Here is an 18,264-nt window from a genome sequence, read left to right on the forward strand (position 1 = left end):
GGGATTGAGCCCCGCATCGGGCTCTGCACTGATTGTGGAGCCTGCTTGGGATTCTCTCTCCCTCTCTCTCCCTCTGCCCCTCTCCCCTGTTCATGCTTGTGCTCTCTCAAATAAATAAAAATAAAAATAAATTCAGAAGCAGCAATCAATATTTGGATAAAAGTTTTATAAAAATTACTTGTCTTCTAATAAAAGCAATTTTTTAAAAGCACCTTAGAGACCTACTTAATGGGAAAGATAGTTACCTTTTAGATACATTTTAATCAATAATGATCAAATCGAGAAAATATAAAGAATTCTGGTTAACTATTAATTAACTAGAAAGTTCCACCACCTGGGCCTCACCTTCAATCTAGCAATGAAATCCACTCGTTAAGAACAGTAAGACTCAGACAGCCCTTACCTTCATGAATATACATCTTTTGAGCATCTTCAGGATGAAGTAACACCAGTAGAGGTGAAGGGCTTGCAGGACCATGAGCTGGAGGTTGAGGAAGATGTATGAAAAGAAAGGCTCAAGGTAGTGCAGAGGAAGGATCAGCGTGCAATATAAAATCCTAAAAAAACAAACAAACAGAGAAGAGTATTTCATTAAAAAGCACTTGTGAATTTTCAGTGAGAAAACAAATACTTTTTCTCCCAAGGCATACAACATTTAATTCATTTCTAACCACGTCCAGGAAATCCTCAAGGGAAAACAGTATACTAACATTACCTTTTATATCACTGGCGAGCCACACACACAAAAATACAGTCTGCCTCTTGGGAGAAAAGTTAAAGCAAATGGAATTTTTATTGTCACACTACCTCCACTCCAAAGTTTCTGTACCTGGGTTTCCTCTTTGCAAACAGAAGAGCATACAGAACGCTACTAGGCTTCCCGGGATTTGTAGAACAAATAGGATAATGCATGTTGACATGGAGTTATAATTGCCTTATAACACAATCTCATTTATTTGACAGCAAAGGTGAATGGGGGATTTTATGAAAGTAAATTTTCCAATAAGAGAGGCTTCTAAAGAAGCAATGATTCTATTACTTCCACTTTCTGAAGTGAACTGCATACTTTATTGATTTCATGAACAGACTCCTGGACATCATTGGAACTGCCCTTGATGACCCAGAATGCATAGTGCCTTCAGATACAACTACAGTGTGAAGGGCTACCTGTTTCCTTCCCAAACTTCATACACTACCATGATCTTAGAGTTTCTGGATAGGTTGACTTGTAAGTATATTATTCTAATTATAAAAATAATCTAAGGGCATCTGGGTGGTTCAGTTAGTTAAACATCTGACTTCGGCTCAGGTCATGATCTCATGGTTCGTGAGTTCAAGCCCTGCATCAGGCTCTCTGCTTTCAGCACAGATCCAGCTTCAGATCCTCTGCTCCCGCCCTCTCGGCCCCTCCCCCACTTGTTCTCTCTCTCCCTCTCTCTTGCTCTCTTTCTCTCTCTCTCTCAAAACAAATAAATTTTAAAAAATCTTTTCATGAGGCATCTAGTTGGCTCAGCCAGTTAGGTATCCAACTCCTGATTTTGGCTCAGGTCATGAACTTGCAGTTAATGAGTTCAAGACCCAGGTCAGGCTCTGGACTGACAGCTCAGAGCCTGGAGCCTGCTTTGGATTCTGTGTCTCCCTCTCTCTCTGTCCCTCCTCCTGATTTTCCTCTGTCTCTCTCAAAAACAAACAAACAAACAAAAAAACAAATTAAAAAAAAAGTAATTAAATGAACTCTAAACTCTGTATAACAAAGATAATAGCCATTTATCCATTTTATGTATGCCAATCATTTTTAGACACTTAGGAATTATAGAAAAATATAAAGAGGTTAAGTAAAAGTCACCTAAAATCTCACAACTCACAGGTAACCCAGTACATTTTGGTAAACGTAACTGAAGTCATTGCTCCTAAAAATACATTCTTTAAGTCTTTAAGTCTTTTTTCCCCTTCCTCATCATCACATAATTTTATATAACAGAAACACACTTTGCATGTGATTTAAAAAAAATTTTTTTAATGTTTATTTATTTTTGAGACAGAGACAAAGCATGAACGGGGGAGGGTCAGAGAGAGAGGGAGACACAGAAGCAGAAGCAGGCTCCAGGCTCTGAGCTGTCAGCACAGAGCCCGATGCAGGGCTCAAACCCACAAACCGCGAGATCATGACCTGAGCCAAAGCAGGACGCATAACCGACTGAGTCACCCAGGCGCCCCTGCATGTGATTTTGTATCCTGCTTTTATGACTAAATAATATGATACAGGGAGATTTCCGTGTCAATGACTCTATCTATATATGAGGGATCAGCAAACATTTTTGTAAAAGGACGGATAATAAATAATTTAGGCCTCTGGGCCATTTGGTTACGGTTACAACTACACAACTCTGCCACTGTAGTGTGAAAGCAGCCGTAGAGATACATCAACTAGTGGGTGTGGCTGTGGGCCAATAAAACTTTATTAACAAAAATAGTCAGTGGGCTGGATTTGGCCTGTGAGCCAGAGTTTCCCAACCCCTACTATATGCCATCCTCTAAACAGCTGTACAGAAATCTATTTACAGATATCATAATTTATCTAGTCCCTTATTGATAGCTATTTGTTTCCAAAGTTTCATTACATTATAGAGAATACTGTAAGAATTACTTGTAAAGATATTTTGATAGAACCGTTTGATTGTTAGAATGGCTAAAATCCTTAATCAGAAAGTATACACATTTTACATTTTAGAATATGTTACAGGACTGCTTTCAGCAAGACCATACCAGTTTATAGTCTTGCATTCAATGTATGAGGGCACCTGCTTCCTTAGATCTTGAGCAACATTGTACTCTGTCAGCCTCTACCTAAAAGAACATCACATTGTTTATAGTTACATTTGTATTTCTTGTGAAATGAATATACGTGTGTGTATATATATTTATATTTTATTTGGTTACTTTGATTTATACATTGGTGAACTGCTTCTTCATGGTATCTGTCCATTTTTCTATTGGGGTGTTTACTTTTTCTGTTGACTCATAAATGTTCTTTACATATCAAGCAAAACATTATTTTTAAAATCATATTAGATATCATCACATAGTCTCATTCTTTCAACCTTGTTTATTTTTTTGGGGGGCGGGGGGGCAAATCAGCTTCTAAAATATTTTTGTAACCAAATTTATCAATTTTTGCCTTTATAGGTAGCCTCCGTGTTACACTTTAAAAGGCCTTTCTCACCTCCATCATTATAAACTATATTTTCCCGTATGTTCTTTTTTTTTTTTAATTTTTAATGTTTATTTTTGAGACAGAGACAGAGCATGAGTGGGGGAGGGACAGAGAGAGAGGGAGACACAGAATCCGAAGCAGGCTCCAGGCTCTAAGCTGTTAGCACAGAGCCCAACGTGGGGCTTGAACTCACAGACTGGGAGCTCATGACCTGAGCTGAAGTTGGACACTTAACTGACTGAGCCACCCAGGCACCCCTCCTATATGTTCTTAACATAACCAGCTCTACCACTTAAAATCCTGGTTCTATGTAACCTTGATCCACTTCTCTGTGCATTTTCTCAATTGTAAAATGGAAGCAATGATTATCTACTTTATTCATTCAATAAATATTTATTGAGCACCTACCAAAGTGCTACTTGGCACTTCATAGGAGCCAGGAATGTAGCAATGAATAAAACAGACCCAAATCCCTGAAGTGCTAAGGCTCACATTCTGGGGCCTGCATTCACAGGGATTTCAGGAAAGAATGTGCAGAAAGCCTCTTTGTCATTCTGATTTGCTGGATCTTTGGGGAATTGTGTGCCTTTTTCTGTACTCTCTCAGCCTAGAATGTCCTCACCTGTTCCCTTTTATTTTTTTAATTTTTTTAAAATGTTTTATTTATTTTTGAGACAGAGAGAGAGAGAGAGAGAGAGAGAGAGAGAGAGAGAGAAAGCAGGGGAGGAGCAGAGAGAGAGGGAGACACAGAATCTGAAACAGGCTCCAGGCTCCAAGCTGTCAGCACAGAGCTTGACGCGGGGTTCGAATGGTGACCTGAGCCGAATCATGACCTGAGCCGAAGTCAGATTCTTAACTGACTGAACCACCCAGTCACCCCGCCCTTCCCATCTTCAGCTAAAACTCTTTTCTCCCATCAAAGCAAGCACAGGAGCCTCTGTAACAAGTCTCGGTGCTGTTCTGATCACCTCTGAATGTATAGTATTTCTCTAGGCTCCCCCACTACCTCCTCCTTTAGAGCGTTTGGCCCGATTCATTCAACCTGCCTTGTACTAATAGATGCTTGTACGTCTTCATCTCTGTGCCCTCCCTTCACCTGTTCCAGGTGACCTTACTAGGTCCCTGATAGGGATTTGTCAGTATCAAAAACAGTAAAGGAAACTACTCAAAAGCATCCACTTTACAGATTCTACCAGGGAATGTGAATAATGCAGTTACTCATTGTGATCCATGCAAAGGAAAGAAAAGGGGTTCTGACTGACCTGCGATTTCCCTATTTCTCTATTCTTAAAGGGAAGACACAGAAAAGAGGGTTCTGGTTGGAAGGAACCACATGTACAGGGCCCTTGGGTGGGAGGCATCATGGAAAAGTCAAGGGCTAAAACAAGACCGGTGCAGCTTAAGGGAGAGGACCGTTAGAGGGGGGCGGTGTGAGACGCCAGTGGAGAGGTGAATGGAGCCACCTCATGTTGGCCTTGCATGTCATGGCATCAGGAAGCTTTGCGGGATGTAGAAAGGGGAGTGATACGCTAGGACTAAACTCAGCAGAGCAGGATTCCCAGGCTGAGGCCATTCCGGGGCTGTTTTCTTGCCTCATAACCTGAGCACATGTCACTGAGCTTCCTGGTCCTGGGACAGGGTGGAAGTCACCCCCTACCGCTGTGACAGGGAGGCTCCAGGGGGACACACGGCCAGCTTTGCAAACTGTGGAGTCCTAGAAATGGAGGAGACTACCATTAAAATGCAAATGCCTTCTGAGAGAGCTGCAGAGAGGAGAGAGACAAGGCGTGGGCTCTGGAGACTGGTAGATTAGGATCATGTCTCTCCTGCTGTCTTCAGTTACAGAACTGCTCTGGGCATGGTTTCTTCTGTCAGATCAAAACAACACCACTCCCCTCGTCAGACTGTCAGACTGTCGTGAGGGTTAGAGGAGTTGACAAATGGGAAGAGCTCAGCATACAGGAAGCACTCGAAAATGGTAGCTGGGACTATTACTGTCACTACTGTTGTGAGGATGACTGCTTTTCCACCCACCTGTTCCCACTACAGGTGGCTTATGGGGTGGGAGGGGAGTGCAGCTCCCTGGGCTGGAGTTTCTGCTTAGGGAGAGGAGGGGGGAGCCACTCAGGAGAGGGAGAGGAGCTCCAGAGGAGTGGGGACCCTGTGCTGCCAGAACATTGTCTGCGGGAGGACAGAGGGGACAGAAGTGGACAGGAGCTCCAAAGGGGGTGGCCACTGTGGCCCCAGGGACAGCAGGTTTGGGGGCTGTGTTTACATTTTCAGGACCTCCTTCTGTTGGTCTCAGTGTGCTCACTAAGGATGGTCCAGTCTCTCAATCCCAATTTCTTCTCCTCCTTTGCTAAAAGAAGAATGGGAGGAAGGGAAAAATAAACACTTTGTCCTCCTCAGTCTTGTCCCAAACGCATGTGTGTCATGTGTGCTGGCACATGAATGAGCACGCCAACACCTGTTTACCTTCCGGGCTACATGGAATTTCTCACTTCACAGGGGATGCCCCGAGGCCGCTGCGCTCCTGGATTCCTGGAGCCACTTTGTTCCGTCCACCGCCTTTAATCTGTCCAAACGGTGGCAGGAGTACCACGCCCCGGGATTGCGAACCTTGGCTTTTCCCCGCTTTGGTTCTGTTTCCCATCTTCACTCTACGGCAATCAGTGCAGCTTTGGTGGCTTGAAAAGATCACATGGTGGCATAAATAGTAGCTGGTTTTGCTGGGCTAGATAAGGCAGCCACCACAAGTTGTATTTTCCTAATGCACAGAAAGGTCTTCTGCTAATCACGGGGGTGAGCCCTAAGCCTTTTCAGGATAACAAATACTGGTTCTACTGGTGAGTAATTGCCTACCTTATATTTCAGGGATGTCTTGTATTTCAAAGTGACTGCGTAGTTGAAGAAAACTTAATAAATACTTAGGGAAGGCAAATTATGCCTGCTTTTAGCTGTCTAGTTTAGTCATTTAATTTGAAACATATCTGTTCTCAGTTTCAACTGTCCTGTTTCTTGTCTTGGTTCTTTCATAACTAGCTGTGTGAGCCCAGAAATATCTTAACCCCTCACCTGGAAAATAAATTGGGGGTCTAAATGCTTCAATGATGTTGATGACACGAGACACGGGAAGGGTGAGGAACTGTCCCTGGGGGAATGACAACTGAAGGCAAAATGTGATCCTGGGCCAGATCCAGGAGGAGGGAACAAAGCAATAAAGGCATTATTGGATCAATGGACAAAACTGAAACACCGATGGTAGATTGCTACATTTCCTGAAATCGACAACTATTCCTGTGATTCTGTAAAAGGATCTCCCTGTTCTTAGGAAATCCGCACTGAAGAACGAAAGAATAAAGGGACATGATGCTTGCAACTTTCAAATGATTTAGAAAAAATATATATGTACACACGTGCTTGTGTGTGCGTGTGTGTGTGTGTGTGTGTGTGTGTGCTGAGAATGATGGGGCAGTGGGGAGAGAGAAGGGAGGAGAAAGCAAACAGGACACAATACTAACTAGTAAATCTGGGTGAATACAGTGAAGCTCTTTGTAACATACTTGAAATTATCCTGTAAGCCTGGAATTATTTCCAAATATATAAATGACCAAATTCTGTAAAAGGTCCCTTTTCTAAAATACCATGATTTGAAGAAGGGTGAGTGCTGTAGTTGTCCTTTATGAACTTATGAACAGCAGAAGTGCCAAGCATGTGGGGTGCGAGGGAAGGAGCTCCAGTGAGGGCACCCTGTCGAACGAGACACTGAACAAACACAGGCGGTGAAATTCACGGTCTCCCTCATAAAGTATGTAACTGGAAAGTCTAGTTCCGAGATACCCATCTGCAGCGAAGGCTCAAGGGAGTGGCCCCAGCTTCAGCAGAGCCACTCTTGCGTTGCACACGTCCCTCCTTTCCTCTGGTGGCTATGCGAAGGGCACTGTACCATCCCATGAGGGCATGGCGCCACGGCACAATTGGACCCATGCTCTGCCCTTATCATTCAGAACAGAGGCTCCAGAGGTACCCAGGGGCACATGGGTAGCTTAAACGGTTAAGTGCCAGACTTGGGCTCAGGTCATGATCTCACAGTCAGTGAGTTTGAGCCCCGCGTGGGGCTCTGTGCTGACAGCTCAGAGCCTGGAGCCTGCTTGGGATTCTGTGCCTCCCTCTCTCTCTGCCCCTCTCCTGCTGGCGCTCTGTCTCTCTCTCTCAAAAATAAATTAACATTAAAAAAAAAAAAAGAACAGAGGCTCCAGGCCTTATGACAATGGGAAAGGTCCACTGTGTCCTTCTTGTTTCCCTCCGATGAGTGTCTGCTAAATGCACTGCTCTAAGCTTTCAGCTTTGTCTTGTCTTTTTTAAAACTGTCCTCTTTCTGATAGCCATTCCGAGTATTTATATCGTCACATCATTCACAGAATTCCCTTTCACATGAGGCTTCCCAGAGTACCATTTTTCTATGCCAGTGCGAGCCAGATCACCAAAAGCTGCAGGCTGAAGCCCAGTGAGCCAGTGATGGGGAATATAAAGTTACCACAGCATGTGGACCCTTGGAGGTCAGGAAGTTACTTATTTGAATATTACTCACTGTTGGAAATTTTTTTTTTGAACATCCAGTAGACAGATCACATAATATAATGGTCTTCACATATATAGATGAGGTAGTTGATACAAAGATCTCTTCTACCACCGTCGTGACCTCCTGCACAGTAGGAACTGTGTCTTGTTCGTCCATGTATTCCTCACAACATCTAGCTGTGATGAGTTCCAGAAATGGAGAAGTGCAGTGAGCCAGCACCACCACCTGTAAACTTCAGCTGAGACAGAGAGCTCCTTTCCTTCAGCTGGAACAGCCTGGACTAAATTGTTATCTGTTCTTGTTGTTTATGGAGGAAATTTTCGAGAGTCAGGGGAGTTGTTTACCTGAACTTAGGAAGGGCTTTCTAGCCTAATGATTCCCTGGAAGTGTTCGGATACTGTTCCAATACATAGGTACATCCAATAATTCAACAGTTTAGAAGTCATTATTTTAAAACAACAGTTGGTAATAAAGTGTAAAAAACATAAGCCTGAGATTTAAACGGCTTTGAATAAAAATGCAAACAAATGAGGTAAGTAGGCAGTTAGATTAAAGTAATTTGACCAAGGCCAGTTGGAATTCCTGCCTAATGTTGAGAGGAACAGTATTTTAAAAAAGAATGTAATTACTTCTTGCTGACACTGATTGAGTGAGAACTGGCTAAGTAAGATTCTGGAAAAAAGGAGGAGAGAAGAGAAGGCACAGTTGTACTAATACAAAGAGAAAGCGATCAGACAACAGCAAATATGCTTGAGGCTGGGGAAAATGTAGGGAAAGTGAGAGAAAGGGAAAGACATGTGTAATGGACAAGCTCTAGTTCTTTCTCTCAAAGTTTCTGGATACATTTCAGAGGGGTCAGCTTTCTCCCCACTCAGCCCTTCATCTTACCATAAAAGGTGCAACAAAAACAGTTGGGAGGAACAGAGCAACTGATGGCCAGCTGCCTCCCACGGCACCTCAAAAATGTCTGAATCTGGAAATAGGTCGATCATCTGCACATTGTTTGGTCCGTAGTAAATTCCACCCCCCCCCAAAACTGAACTAATAAAATATCCTTGAAAAATGAATCTACAGTTACACATTTTAGACAGATGCTTGGAGTCAGGCTAACAACAAGGAACTGACTTTTCCTCTTTGGCACCGCAAGATGATTGTGTAACACGTTCAAGCTGATGGGAACACTATTTAAGCTAGAGTAACACACTGCAACTGATTCTTTCAAAAACCATCAAGAACCAATCACCCAAACTTCCAATAGCTTGGTGAAGTTTTCCTTAACCTTCCAATGAGGACCAGTCAACGTCAGCGCAGAAAAATTTTTACCAGCAAAACGATTTTTACAGTCAAGTCTGTTAATACTGGTTTATTTGCAATCCAACTCCCTGAAGACAGCAAACCGTGGTATTGGCTGCCCTCTGCAGTGGGCTGGTGAAGTCAGCGAAGTATCAAGATCAAGAAAATGCCAAATACATGCAACTAATTCTCCTTGAAATGCAGAAATGCTGGCAAGGGAATGACTTAAATCTAGGATTTTTAAAGACAAGGGTATGTGGGAAAGTTAACACACCACCTCCACAATCCCTCAACCCCAGCATGATGTTTGGTTGTTTTCTGGGCAAGAGTAAGCTTGCTTGTTGATTTAAGACATCATGGGAATGTCTGAGGTTAATGTCCTTCATTGCTAAATCAAAAGCCAACCACAGCAGCAACACTTAGAAGCTTCTCAGAGAGTTCCCTGCACCGAGAGCTTCCACGGTGTATGCTTTTTAAAATATGCCCGCAAATTCTTTGAAACTACTCCTGTGGATAAATGGAGTCTAATTTTCCTTCCCTCAAATATGAGCTGGGCTTAGTCACCTGGATCCAATGAAGAACAAGAGGTTGGACGTGGCATGATGGTACTTCTGCAGGTGGGTTATAAAAGGAGACACAGCATCTGCCTAGCTCTCTTATGAGCTGCTCACCATTGAAATCCGGCTGCCATGCTATGGGGAGGTCAGGACAATGGAGGGTACGCCAGCTGACAGGCCTACCCGAGGTCCCAACTAGCCATCAGCATCAACCAATTGATCCTATGCGTGTTATCTCAACCATGTGGAGTGTGGAAGTCTTTAAGAAGAGTCCAATTCTGGCCACATCTGACTGTAACCACATGAAGAGACTCTAAATGAAAACCACCTAGCTGAGGTTGGTCAACTCCCAAACCCGTAAGTCATAATAATAATAATAATCAATAAGTGTTGTTTTTTTAAAAGAGAGGTCTGCAAACTGAGGCCTGGTGGTAAAATCTGGCCTGCAACCTGTTTTTCTACAGCCTGTGAGATCATGTGGGTTTGGTACATTTTTAAAGGGGTGTAAAAGAAACAAAACAAAGCAAAGAATAATATGTGACAGAGACCATATGTAGCCCTTAAATCCTAAAATAGTTATTCTACGGCCCTTTACAAAAAAAGCTCCTTAAACACTGTCTTAAGCCACTAAGTGTACAGATGGCTTATTATGTAGCAACAGATAACTGGAACGCATGGTGTCTTTGGAACATAATAAGAGGAATCGATGGACAAATGCTGGATTTATAGCATCATAAAATTCACACTGAAAAGCCGTAAGTCAACAGTTACCTGAAAGTCAATACTTATCCTATCAATAATTGCTATCATACAATATTATAATTTCATAAACACACTTGCTCAACCAAAGCAAAAGTGAGGATAATGTGATTCTTCAACCAAGGAGAGTATTTCAAAGATGGATCTCACATTTGATTCTAGGTGAAACTTCTAGACAAATCATCTAGATGATTCTAGATGAAACTTCAAATTCTTGGAGAATTATTAATAACTTCAGCAAACATAGCTGGCATTTGCTGAGTCCTTACTATGTTTCAGATGTCATTCTGAACTATTTTATATGTATTATTTTATTTAAGCCTTGTGACAACACTTACATTTTACATATGAGAAAACTGAGGCACAAGGAAATATCTAATATGTCCAAGATTACACAGGTAGTAAGTGTGGGGTCAGAATTTGAATCCATGCCCAACTTGCATCTATGAACTTAACTACCACACTCTGCTGCTCCTCTCCAGAAAATGTCTAAGTGAGATATTGGTCTATGTTTAAAGCTGTAGCTGGCTTCCATAGGGAGGGCAGCATCCCTTGACCTTTCTGACCAGACTTCCCTGGGGTGTAGTCAAGGATGCTGTCCACCCACTAGGAACCAGGCCTGGAAGTGGGTCTCCATCCCCTTCCCCTGCAACCCAGGATCTTCAATGACACTAACTTTTCTGCTGAGAGGATCTGAAACTCCTAGTCCAGCCCAAACTATGGCTGGTTATAAGTTCTTTCTTCCAAACCATCAAAGACTTCCTCACATTTGTCCTCTGGTTCCTGTCAATCAACACGTGGAAAATTATGCTTGTCAAAGGGATGACTGTCAGGGAAGACACTATATAAGTTCTTCAATCCTTGCCCTTGACTAAATAAAATCAACAGACTGATCGAGAGCTGATCAATATTGAAAAGATATCCAGAACTTTGTTAGGGCCAGTGATCATGGAGAATGAAATCAGTATCACTTTCTTCATCCGTGAAGTAGGACTGGTAATACCTATCTTTATGATTTGTTGTATAGACTAGAGCCAAATTATACAAAGGGCCTAATCCAGTGTCTGGCATTCAATTAATGGTGACCACAATTACTGTTATTTTTAACATAGAACATGCCTCTCTTTCAAAGAGCTGCTGATTGGCCAATGATATTTCACTGAATAACTGGAAAAGCTGTTAATCACAAAGATCCACATTCACAAAACAAGACATAGGGTCAGAGCTGCTGCTTACCCATTGGGTTACACATTTCCCACCTCCCTTTGTAATAAGCCTTTTCCACGCTGGAAGGTGTTGTTTTAATTATTTATAAAAATGGCCCCTTCACATTAGTGTTTCCAACTGAACTTGGCACAAAAACTGGACATCAGTGTAAGGAGGAGAGGGCAACACTCTGACTTCGACAACATGCCAAGGCCACCTCAGCACAGTGACCAAAGTCATGGTACAGCACCTTGTCTACTCACCAGAAGGGAAAGACAACGAGGCGGCTGATGAAAAATATGGCAGAGAAGATGAAAAACAGCGCGTTACAAGTTTGCTTCCATCCAGCATAAGAAAACATCTTCGCAGACTGAAAACAAAAGAAAGCAATTGCGTTCAGATAAAGTGATTTCGTATAAAATTCTTCAGTTAAATATTCATAAACGAAATGATACGATGATACCATTAAAGGGTTGGGTCCTGGATCCAAACTTGAACATGTGGAAAACTAGAGGGTCAGGAAGATGCTGGAAGAAGGCAAAGGCACCTTCTGAGTAAGAGTGATCATAGATATTGGGGCTATTTTTCCTTGCAAAGAAAGAGCTAAGAAAATAACCTACCAGCTCTCTTGAGGAATCTGAAAGATCAATAGGCACCATCTTTAGGAGGGTCTAAACAGGGGCAAAAGTTGTACCACGTCTGGGTTCAGATAGAACTTGCCCAAGAAGACAAACACTAAAACCAACTACTCAAGGAAGCTGTGGACTAGGCACCCTCTGGAAAATATAAAAAATGAGCCCCATTCCACTACTTCATGCTGCCTCTTCCCAGCTGGTGGAAGGTACTGGCCTTGCTCGTTGAACCTCAAGTTAGATCATGGCTTGTGAATCAGAAATGATTCATGATCACTAACAACATGAAGCTGTTCTCATAGTTTATTCACGAAGGGACCTCTGAGTTTGACATTTCATTTTTCTTCTGTTCTTTTTTTTTTTTCACCTAAGAACCCCAGAACATTTTCAAACAGTAATGAGCTAAATTTCACAATATACCCTAAGGGGTAGATATGACTTCTCATGTTACAGCTGAGGACAGAAAACAAAGCATTAAGTGATTTGCCCAAATCACCCAGGGAGTTCTGTCGTGTCAGTGATAAGGTGGGGGAGGGTGGACAGGGACAGCCCAGTGCTTATTCCCAGTCCCAACAGCTAACTCCCTTTTAACAACACAGTGAAGCTGTTTTACAGTGGACGTACACCAAAGGCTAGAGGGCTTAGAAGCAACAGAGTAGCATAAAATTCTTAAGTCATGGCCAATATGGTTTTAATTTACAGGCAGGGTTACCGAGATATGATCAGGGAAGGAGGTAATTATAACAGAGATGGCTACATTCAGACAGCGATACATGGGAAAACTGGCATAATCCTTCTTTTGCTAAGCCATTTGCTGCCCTGAATAATCTAGACCTTTAGAATGGGATTTACATGTCTAACTGCAATTGCATAGAAGAAACAAAATTCTGTGCACATCTGATATTTTAACAGTAGCCAGTTGCTTCAAAATAGCTTCAAATGACTTCTGGTTACATCTAGAAAAGGGTTTAGCAAACTACAGTCCAGCCTATGGGCTAAAGCTTGTCACTCCTTAAGGATGGGTTTCACTTTTTAAAGGGGTATGAGAAAATAAAAAACAAAAAGAATATATAGCAAGAGATCCTATGTTGCCCACAAAGCGAGATTTACTATCTGGCTCTTCACCAAAAAGTTTGGTGAACGCTGCTCTAGATAAACAAGATCCTATCAAATTTAATTTCTTCCATACCAACCTATATTCAGGCGATCCTGAACATGAAACGGGTTGGCATCATTTTCCTCAGCTGTATTATAAGCGAAGGTATTTAAAGGACACAGTAAGTGGCTCTGGGAAATGTGACCCTAAGTACAGCAGGAGAGCTGGCTGGGAAGAGGACCCTCGGATCACTGCCTCAGGGCAAACGGGAACCAATACATAACAGAAACATGTAGAGAAAGCAATCCTAATTTTGTTTTGTTTCTCATATTTTGTGTTGTTTGTGATTAAGAAGACTCTTGCTTTAATGTCCCCTGCTCCAAAACATTCCTTCCTTAGAAAAGAAATGTCATTTAAATAAACATCAGCTCTCATTCCTTAAAGCTGGAGGATCATCCGTGTGGGGGAGTGCAAGCATCCAATGGGTGTTCAGCTTTGGCTTAAGGAAATATATGGTATCATCCAATATTAAGAATCCATAATGCCACAAATCCAAGGTTTCCTTTTCAAAGATTAGAGTTCATTCCTTCCTCAGAGACATCAGTGTACTTTCTGAGCTAGTATCTGCGTGCGACTTTCGCAAGTGGGATTCCATGAGTTAACCTCTCTCAAGTACCCTGGAGAAGGATGGAAACTAAAAACTAAAAGATTTCCTTTCTTGAAGCCCGGAGACATCCTCAGACTTCAGGTGTTTTCACGACAGAGAGCCCTGCTAAATCACTCACAGACAATTCTTCCTGGGACGAGACACAAAAACCCGGGACGTGGTATTGTTATTACTTTTTTTAATGGCAAAAGTTTACCTCCAGCCAAATGTCAGCCACGTCATGCACGATCATCACGAGGGTCCCGCTGCGGATATAATTAGCACACCAAGAGAAGCTCATCAAACTAACAGCAGCCAGGTGGTGGATGACATGAGCTAGAAAATCCTATATAATGAGAGGAAAATAGCGGCTATTAAGCAAATGCAGTTATTTCCTAATCACTGGAAGAGCTAACAACAACAACAACAACAACAACAACAACAACAACAATATTTAAAAAAAAAACCAACCCAGTAACTTACATCTGAATGTTTTGAAATTTGTAAAATGCTTTCACTTTAATTCTTAAACACAATCCTTGCAAGGGAACTAGCACATATTATCTGCATCACTGAAGTCACTGAACTCTGAGACAGCATTAAATAGTTGTCATCTAAATCCTAAACATCTCCTAACATCTTTCCACTGCCTCACACTGGATATACATACACATCCCATCCCATATACATACACACATGAGTATATTCCTGTGTATATTTACATCTATCACTTATTCCCTGTCTAATTCCAACAAGGGAAAAAGACAGATGCACAATATAGTGAAACTGTACAACCATTAAAATAAGAGTTGCTGCATATGAAACAAGTAACAAATGAAAGTGTAACAAATATATTAGCAAATCTAGGCTAAAGAAAGCTATTACAATTGAACATAAAACCTTAAAAGGTTTTCTGCAAACAAAATATACAAATGACCAACAAGTACACAAAAAAGAAAATGTAAATCAACACCACTTCATCCCCACTAGGATGGCTATAATAAAAATGATGAAGAAAAATAACAAGTGTTGGCAAGGAGGTAGAAAAACTGGCATGCTTATATATTGCTGGTAGGATGTAAAATGCTACGGCTACCTTGCAGTTGCTCAAAAGGTTAAATATAAAATTATCATATAGCCCAGCAATTCCACTCTTAGGTATATACCCAAGAGAAATAAAAATATCTCCATGCAAAAACTGGCCTATGAATGTTCACAGCAGCATTATTTCTGGCAGCCAAAAAAAGAAAACATCCCGAATAGCCATCAAGTGATAAATAGATGAATAAAATGTAGTATATCCATACAGTGGACTATTATTTAGCAACTAAAAGGAATGAAGTATGGATACATGCTTCAACATGAATGAACCTTGAAAACATTATGTTAAGTGAAAACCAGACACAAAAAACGATTTGTTATATGATTCAATTTATACGAAATATACAGAAGAGGAAAATCCACAAAGACAGAAAGTAGATTAGTGGTTGCCTAGGGCTGAGGAAGTTAGGAGGAATGCAGAGTGACTGCAAAAAGGTACAGGATTTCTTGTTGGGGGTGACAAAAATGTTCTAGTACTGACTATGGTGATGATTGCACATCTGTGGATATATTCAAAATCACTGAACTATGTACTTTAGATGAATGGATTGTAGTATGCAGACACCTCAATAAAGATGTTTTAAAAAAACTTAAAGATTGGGGCGCCTGGGTGGCGCAGTCGGTTAAGCGTCCGACTTCAGCCAGGTCACGATCTCGCGGTCTGTGAGTTCGAGCCCCGCGTCAGGCTCTGGGCTGATGGCTCAGAGCCTGGAGCCTGTTTCCGATTCTGTGTCTCCCTCTCTTTCTGCCCCTCCCCCATTCATGCTCTGTCTCTCTCTGTCCCAAAAATAAAATAAACGTTGAAAAAAAAATTTAAAAAAAAAAAAACTTAAAGATTTCAGTTTCCTTGTAGCCAAAGTAAAAGAGTAAATATGATACTACTAATAACAGCCTAACTTATTGAGCACTTACTGTATACCAAGAAGTGTTTTGTATGGGTGAATCTGCTTAATTCTCATAATAACCAGAGACAGGAACTATTTTTAGCTCTATTTTACAGATGAGGAATGAAGATCAGGGGGTTTAGCCAGTTAGCTTGAGATGTTAGTGAGTGGTGAAGTCACGGATTCAAACCCAGGCGTTCCAATTCCAGAGCCTGTGTTTTACCCCCCTCCCGATAGTTGTATGTCTCGTATGTCTCTGAAGACATGTATTTACAAATATATGACATATATTTACATTTAATTTTTGAAAAGCTACCCAATGCACTTGTATGTAACAAAGAGAAACCAACTACTGAAAAATCAAAGGTGGGAGAAAGACAGGATCGTTATAGGATCAATCCACCTTAGTATATCTATGAAGACCGTCTAAAAAGTGATTATTTTCAATTCTCTCCCTTGAGAAAATGGCTCAAACAATTTCATTTTGATGTATTCTTAGCCCAAACTAAAGTTAATGACAGTTAATCCACAGCTATTATTAAGTGTGTGGGAAGGAGATTGTTTCTATCAGATTTTTTCATAATATGTTCTTATACTTACATTCCAGAAGTTTTCTGTTAGATCTCCAGTTAACTGCAGTTGATTGAACCCCTTAATGTGGACAGTGGACACCATCACATCCCCAAACATCATTTATTCAAGCCAATTGGTCTTATCTCCTTAAAACTGAGTTCAACTTAACTTTATTTATCACACAAATTTTGTTACAAACTGACTTTTAAATAGAGTATACCATATGAAGTATATGCCAAGAGTATCATTTGATATGTGTTGCTAACATAGATGATGAAATCTTGTGATTGCATTGAGATTCTAATATGGTTTTCTTTTCCAGCAAATGGTTCCTAAACAGTTCCTAAAACGCCTCACTTTGTTATGTGGGAGGATACAGTTAGCATGCCTGTAACTCAATTTTCCTGCATATAAAGCAAAACTAATCATGCCTGAAGCAAAATTTCCTTGTAAAGATCTTGGATGAATTAAGGACAGCATGTTTTTAAAACCTTTTGAGTACATCAAAGAATTACATAAGGTGGGTTGTAATCAACTAAAGGATGTGGCCGCAGAATTAAAACTACTAGGACCTAAAGAACATCAAATTCCCAAACCAAAAGAAAAAAACAGATCACATAACGGAGAGTTCTCTTCTCACTGAACAAAAGGCGGGGGTGGGGGCGGGGGGTTTCCACATTAAAGTTTCTCTAATGTTTCACTACAAAAATCCACCAAGGCACCAAAGTATGAGCAAGATTTGCATTAATCTATGTGCTATATAAAATGCAAAAAGGCTATGAACTGAAACTACACACATGGAAGAATACAATTTAAAGACTAAGATTTGGGGGGGAGGGTAAAAATTTTTGAAGAAGTACAATAAGTAGTTTTGTAAATAAGATACTTACCTTCCTCTTGACATCAGAGCCAAAGCTAAATATCAGAGACCAATAAAAACTCATCTCCAAAATGTAGTACCAGTACTGAGAAGGCAGCAAGGGCTGAGGAAAATGAGAAATGAGAAAAATTCACTGCTTTAGCATCATCAATAACTCATTATAAGGCATTAAACTATTGTTTATACCTATTTAATTCCACAAAATTACAATGCTTTAAGATTTCAATTTCTGAAAAGGAATCAAAGATAATATTTCAAGGCATTTTATTTCCAAAAGGGTAGATAAAAATTCCAAAATCAAGTTAAATGTTTTATTTAAAAGTTTATAAAACTATGGAGTGCCTGGGTGGCTCGGTCGGTTAAGCACTCGACTCTTGACTTTGGCTTAGGTCATCATCTCACGAACCATGAGATCAAGCCCTCTGTGCTGACAGCTCAGAGCCTGCTTGGGATTCTCTCTCTCCCTCTCTCTCTGCCCCTCCCCCACTGACATGTGCACATGCATGCTCTCTCTCTCACTCTCTCAAAATAAATAAACACTTAAAAAAAAAGTTAATAAAACTACCACAGGTTTGATTGCATTATTTTAGTTGATTAAAAGTTAAATTAGGAAAAAAATTCAAAAATCTTTACTTAAGAATATTGGCCAGTCTGTTCTGCTATTCCCATAATTTACCTTGTTTTATGTTTCTTGAATACTATTCAAAATTTGATGTCCTAACCTCTTTACTGGTGACAGTTAAGTAATCAGAATTGGCCTATTCTAAAAAAGGGCAGTAATAAAATATACACAATTATTTAAATACTCCAAAAATGTCTTCTGAAAAAAAATTTCTACATC

General features: G+C 40.8%; 1 protein-coding gene across 3 annotated transcripts in view; it reads right to left on the reverse strand.

Annotated features, from left to right (window-relative positions):
- The window catches only part of CERS3 (ceramide synthase 3), a 119,173-nt gene that overhangs the window by 34,265 nt on the left and 66,644 nt on the right, over positions 1 to 18,264 (reverse strand). For all 3 annotated transcript variants that reach the window (XM_047864557.1, XM_047864555.1, XM_047864556.1), the window contains 4 exons: positions 17,434 to 17,526; positions 14,203 to 14,331; positions 11,875 to 11,981; positions 404 to 557 (listed from right to left, as the gene is read on the reverse strand). In XM_047864557.1, coding sequence (XP_047720513.1) covers positions 404 to 557; positions 11,875 to 11,981; positions 14,203 to 14,331; positions 17,434 to 17,526 — 483 coding nt within the window. The remainder of the gene's footprint in view (positions 1 to 403; positions 558 to 11,874; positions 11,982 to 14,202; positions 14,332 to 17,433; positions 17,527 to 18,264) is intronic.

The sequence above is a fragment of the Prionailurus viverrinus genome, chromosome B3, assembly GCF_022837055.1.
Source record: "Prionailurus viverrinus isolate Anna chromosome B3, UM_Priviv_1.0, whole genome shotgun sequence".
NCBI classification, from domain to species: domain Eukaryota; kingdom Metazoa; phylum Chordata; class Mammalia; order Carnivora; family Felidae; genus Prionailurus; species Prionailurus viverrinus.